The sequence below is a fragment of the Epinephelus moara genome, chromosome 21 (genome assembly GCF_006386435.1).
Source record: "Epinephelus moara isolate mb chromosome 21, YSFRI_EMoa_1.0, whole genome shotgun sequence".
Classification (NCBI taxonomy): domain Eukaryota; kingdom Metazoa; phylum Chordata; class Actinopteri; order Perciformes; family Serranidae; genus Epinephelus; species Epinephelus moara.
Genome location: NC_065526.1, coordinates 2,047,753 through 2,054,112, shown reverse-complemented (window position 1 = coordinate 2,054,112; position 6,360 = coordinate 2,047,753). Strand labels below are relative to the sequence as shown.

The window sequence follows — 6,360 nt, the reverse complement described above, 5'->3', positions numbered from 1 at the left end:
GTGCAAAGTTTCATGTCTCTACGACATACGGGGCATGAGATATGCCCATTCAAAGTTTGACATTTTAGTCAATTGCTATAGCGCCCCCCTTTGGTCAATTGATGTAATATTGCTTCATTGGCATCCTCCCATGACCCTCTACCACTGTGCCAAATTTCACATGGATTGACCAAGTCAGTGAGGAGAAAAACGTGGAACACACACAGAGTTTTCGTCATTATATAGTAAGATATTGTTTTTCCAGAGCTGATCGGGTGCTCGTGAGAAAATGGTGGCAGGTAAAGACAAAGTTTATGAGTTGAAGCGCAATGAGAATTTCAATTATGCTGGAAACAGGAGTGAAGTTGTATGGCAGTAGAAAATGTGGGTGAAACTCTGACTATGTATTGCACAGTTTGCCACAAGTTTGGGAGCAAAGCGGATACAACAAGACTGTTTTTCAAAGGCACATCAAGTTTCCGAAAAACGTAGCCGAAGTGCCATAACAAGAGCCAACAGCAGGGCTGCCCCTCCCTTCTTTACTCTTTATTGTTATTTGATAACCACTAATGAATAAAACAGTTTGTATAGGGGCAAGTAGAAATTAACTGTGGGCATGTGGGGCAGAAATCTACTTGCCTAAAGTCAATTTGTACATGAAATGAAAAAAAAAACCCATTAATATTGAACCCTGTAAATTCATTAAAATATTTTCTCATGACCTAAATTGTTCTAAAGCTTAATATAACATAAAATAGTTTTAGGAATGAAGTGATGCACCATCCCAAGAAAGCTAGAAGCCTTGTCCTCCTGGAGTACATGTAGTCTCACATCCTCAGTCAGCCAAGCTATCTCCTCCATCAGATGGATGATGTAAGACTGACCATAAAACACATGATCCCACTCGCCTGACGCTCACGCAGAGGTCACGCCCCTTCATTGCAACCATGTCAGCTGCCCATTGTTCTGCTCATATGGACTAGAGAACGCACTGTTCATGGGCTTTATCAGAGCTCAATGCTCTTCGCTCCAGTTTATGATCATTAGGGTCATAATATACAGTGCAGAGGGGTGAGCCAGTATAATGGCTCTCGGTTTCTTGTCTGCTCCAACAGTCGGGCTCATCGTGTAAACACTTATCTCACTCCGTTTCCTCCGATATACACTGCTCACTCAGCTCGTGTTGGTTTAAACCCTGGGAGATCCTCAAGGACAGAGTCATCTTTTGTTAATCTGTCCTCATGCTCTGTCGTTTATTAACCAGCCACTCTGCTTTACGCTCCGCTGTCTCCCCCTTCGGCAGAAATGCTCAGTGAAGAGGGGGTGGGTCAGGGCAAGTGTCATCGGCTTGTCTCAGTGCTGCAGAGCCTACAGTGTTACGACACATTGTGACTTATGAAAAGAATCAGACAGTCTGAGATGATATACACTATGCGTGGTGCAGACAGACATTGGTTTGTGCTCTTACTCGGCCTTTCTGACTCTGCTGCAGATTTATTTAGTACTGGATGACAGGTAGACCCCTTTGGGAGAACGTGTCAGGCTTTTGTTATGTCACCACCAACGTGTTAATTTCCACTACGTTTAAATGTGGCCTTTTCTGTAAGGCTTGCTAATGACTCCGATTATGTTGTTATTGTGGTGCTAAACATGCAATTACAACCTAATTTTGGAACAGCTCAGGCATACTTAGCTATCACATGTGGGTTTGTTTCTTAAACTGGCAGCCGATCATAAAAAAGTGCTCCAGCACAACTAGCCTGTTGAGTCTTGCAGCTAAAGTGTGAAATAAAGGCCATCTGTGACAAAATGTGTTACACAAAGTGCTTGGCGAGCCAGCTCGTTATCCTCTTAGCAGCTCTGATCCTGGAAAATTCTCTGTGATGTACGTAAGATTGAGGAGTGATGATTGACCACACAGGCAGACAGTGGTGTTGATGGATGGTCATAACCCGACTGTCCCAGACTTGGTTTTGTAAATTAACCACAGAACAGACTGAGATGGGTGAAAATTTTACACAGTTGTTTGACCTTTTGTTCCAAGGCCTTCAGTGACCACACACGTACTTTGTTCCAGGGCTTTGTATCGAACCTCAATGCTGTTTGAGGCCTGACCGAAATGCGCCCATAGCGTCAGGTATTGAAAAGATTTTTAGATTAGATCTTTGTCTAAATCAATTAACTATTCCAACTTTCGAACATATTTACTTTATGCACAATTCATTGTTTAACATTGATCCATAGAGCAGTTTTACATATTTTGTTAAATTTAAAAAACGGCTTACATATGCTTCTAGTCCTCAAACTCAGGTATCGAGAAAGGTATTGTACCAAAAACTTGGGTATGTTATTTGAATAAATGTCAGACATTTTCAACAAACTGTAGCCTGGCATTGTCAGACTGATTCACAATTGCAAATTAGCTGGAAGAGGCTGCTGGAACCACTTCCTTCATTTTCAATTTCCAGCAAAAGTTATTACTGGGTGCAGACCAAAATGCCTCAGGATACAGCTGGATAGACCTACAACCAACCAAAGCAATGGAATGCGTGACGTAGCACTGAGCAACACTTCCAAGTTGGGGCGGAGTTTTGCCACCTCGTCACAAACTCTCCAAAATGACAGCTAAACAGTACATTTAAATGTGTTTCTGAATGTTTCCTGGCAATGTAGGAACATAATCTTGATTCATTTGATCAGCACTGTTAAGTTTTACAGTTTGATCTGAGTTTCGTCAGCCTGGTGTTATAACGGGAGGGGCCCAGACGCATCTGTCAGAGCAAATTAAAACATGAGCTCACAGATTCGTCTCGTTCTCAGGCACAATAAAATGTTTATTGCTGGAAAATGAGCGATAGGTATCTCCCATGTTTCTCAGTAGATTTGTAAAAGCACAGTGAGGTTGGTTGCACCTCTATCCAGTTATTGGCCCATTGCTTTACACAAAGTAGATAAAGAGAGATTTGGGTTGAAATTCCCTGCACTGTGAATGCTGATACTTTGTTTTACTCTAAAAGCTAGATTAACTTCAGTTTATTAGGAAATGGATGGATTTCTGGTGCCCACTCTACTTTAGTTATTGCTGTGCTGTGAGTATACTTTGATTTAGTGTTGTGCCTTTTAATCAGATTGCTTTGCAGGTCCATGTGTCCATGTGTTCAGCAAAAAACAGGGACACAGAGTTCTTCTAAAAGCTGCTTTGCAGAGCGACAGTTTGTACAGTGTGCATGTATATCCGCTAACTTCAAACTTCCCCTCTGTCCGTCCTCCCAGACGAAGACTCATCTCTCAGCGCTCTTCGCTTGAAACGCTAGAGGACATTGAGGAGAATGCACCTCTACGCAGGTAGTAAACTGCTCGGAAACACTGTCCACATTGTCTGCTACTGTACCCTGTCTATTCTGAGACACTCACTTCAATGTAATGTATCCCACTGGCATAGTTTCTCTGTTTTATAAGCTACTGATGTTTTGGTGTTATATTTTAGATGCCGAACCCTATCGGGTTCACCCCGACCAAAGAGCTTCAAGAAGATCCACTTCATAAAGAACATGAGGCAACATGATATGCGCAATGGAAGGTATGAAGGCAAACAACGCCATCCCTTAGTCAATACAACGCCTCAGTGCATAATGGCAGGCTGCCCCAGTCAGTGAGCTGCAGTTTGGATGTTTCTCACATTACAAGGCCTGGCCCATTCACTGCATGTCATACTGACTCATGAATAAAATGTAATCGATTGAGAATTCTGCCCATTCACACGGGGTGTAATCTGATTGAATTTTATCTTGATCTTTATTTGATTACTGTTGAAGTTTTTGGATCGCACCATGAAATCACCACTAAAAGATAAATCACATGTCATTGTGTCACAGTTTATATAAGCATGTATGCAGCACACAAATCCCTAAAAATAAAAGACATTACACAGTGGTGTTAATGATGATGTTTCACTGGGTGTGCAGAAAGTAACCAAAGGAAAGATGGTTGTTTAATCGAGGCCAGGACGCCCAGGAAGTGTTGACCGCTCTGGTGATTTTCATCAGTATCAACGTCACATTCTTCGGATATGAAATCTAATTCAGTTTGTGATGCAGAGTTTAGTTTCGGTGCTTTCCGAGAAAGTAATTTTTCAGTTGAGTTGTTTTCTAAAGTGTAGACAGTTAGCACAGCATTTCTTGTTTAGACAATCAGTGTAGCATCTTGATTAGTTCCCCATGTTTGATTTGGTCTCCTGATAGATAAAGTTGTTTTTCCTCATATCCACATCCACGTCTGATGTGGAATAACTGCGAGCTGGATTTTCCACACTATTAAGAAGTGTTTGGTGATAAAGTGATGCTGAAACATGGCGTGACTCGCATGTTATTCATGTCCTGATGTTGATTTTGTTTCGAGTAGCGAGATTCATCATGTGTCTGTGAGTAGCAGCTATTAAAAGAAGTAATTTTGAGATTGTTGTCAGAGCTGAAATCTGTTTACTGGTTGGATACTGTTTGTATGGTTACACAGGTACAAGGCAGTTTATTTTAGAAGTAGCATATGCTAATTTAAGTTATTAAAAAATGCATCATTGTTACCCCCAAACCACTGATACATGCAACATGTGCTGCAATACCACAAGACAACACACACTCTCGTGCTCAAGTTTCAGCTCATTCCCTTCATTCTTATTTTTGCTACACACTCTCTCCAACTTTAACCTGTGGATCTTGTCAGATAGATATTGATTAGCTTGTTTGCCATTTTTGTTTTTATAGGATAGTCCTTATCAGTGGCAGAAGATCCTTCTATAGTGTATTTTCTGTCCTGCCCTATCGAGATTGTAGCCAAGCAGGGTATGTATCCTACAGCATGCCGAACTTTGTATCCTCCTCCAGCCTGTGCTCCCTCTTTCCCTTTGTTTTCTCATCCCTCTTTTCTGTGGATGTACTCTCCTTTGACTGGTGCATACATTGCTACGGGTTGGTTTTGGTGGATGCATTTTTACATTAAGGTTGGCTGGAATGGGCTTTAGAGGTTTAATTTCATACAGCTTATGTTGTTGCCCAGTGCTTGTTGCTTGTATTGCTTTTCCCATAATGGCTCCGGTGGCTTTTGGCCGCTCTTCCTTTTTGTTCAAGTCCACCCATTTTTGTCTGTTGCATCTGTCGCTGGCTTTGCTGCATAGCATTTAAGATTCACCTTTCCCAGGTTCCTTTTCTTCCTATATTTATTAGCCTTACTTTTATGTGTTGTCCACTGGCCTTATTATATCAGATGCTGGCAGACTGGAGTTTCTGCTGCGTGCCCTGCACACAGTAATGACAGTTTATGATTATCCATTTATCTTTTAATCTTTGCCTCGGTTTAGAGGTCACATTTCTTGGTGCTCGCACAAAAAAACATCTCTGGCTTATCTGTAGACGACGCTTGTTTCCTCTTTCAAAGCAACACAAGGCTCCATGTAATGGGAACCCACCTGGCTTACATGGGGATAGCTCTGGTATGGCCTTGGCTCTGACGCCCCACAGTCACATGAAACGGTGTGTTTTGGAGGAAGTGAAAGAGAAAGGGGACAGATAAACACCAGAGAATACAATGCTCAGAAAGAAAAGCACCACACCGGGGCTTAGTGAAGAGCATAAAAGGCTCAATCCGTTTGTGGAATTTCCTAAGCCAGCCAATCAGTGCAAGGTCAAGGGTTAATAAACCCCCAGGTCTATCCAATATGCACATCTGACTGCTCATTGCTGCTAATTGACAGTTTACGGTTAGACTTTGGCAGGCTCAGTCAACTGTTGTAACTGCAAAACAACATTTTATTAGACGACTGGGCCCAAATGGCTGATTGCATGTAATTTAGTTTCTTTATTCTGTCTCTCTGTCTCTATACTTACTTTAACAACAGCCCCATGAACAAAAATGGCCAAATTTTGCACAGCAGTCTGGTATGGGCCCCAAAAACATATGAGGACATAACATGGGGACAATCATCCCCACAACAGTGAATGATTAAAGAACTGGACTTTAAAGTTGCTTTCCTGCCAAGAGTTTGATGAAAGATTGATACAACTCTCGAATTTGTCTGTCAAATATGAAACTACAGCCAGGAGATGATTAGCTTATCATAACTAGCTAGCCGACCATGTGCGTACTAGCACCTCTAAAGCTCAAAGTAAAAAAAAAAAAAAAAAATTGGTCCTTTTTAAACATGAATTGTGCAAATTTGCAGGAAAGCCCAATCAGTCTTTTTTCAGCATTGGCAGTATAAAGACAAAATCGGGGAGTGCAGCAAAATGCTGCCTACCTACTTTTGTTTATACAGAATGCGCCTTTTTCGGGGCAATGGGGGGCGTGAGCAAGTAACAAAACGTGTAGCTCAGCGTGTGACGTAAACAG

At 41.7% G+C, this 6,360-nt stretch overlaps 1 protein-coding gene across 2 annotated transcripts in view; it reads left to right on the top strand.

Annotated features, from left to right (window-relative positions):
- Positions 1-6,360, top strand: part of cables1 (Cdk5 and Abl enzyme substrate 1) — a 29,056-nt gene that overhangs the window by 7,453 nt on the left and 15,243 nt on the right. The window contains exons 2-4 of one of the 2 annotated variants that reach the window (XM_050032512.1): positions 3,253-3,324; positions 3,467-3,559; positions 4,740-4,817. In XM_050032512.1, the coding sequence (XP_049888469.1) occupies positions 3,253-3,324; positions 3,467-3,559; positions 4,740-4,817 (243 nt within the window). The remainder of the gene's footprint in view (positions 1-3,252; positions 3,325-3,466; positions 3,560-4,739; positions 4,818-6,360) is intronic. The other variant, XM_050032513.1, reaches the window with a different exon arrangement.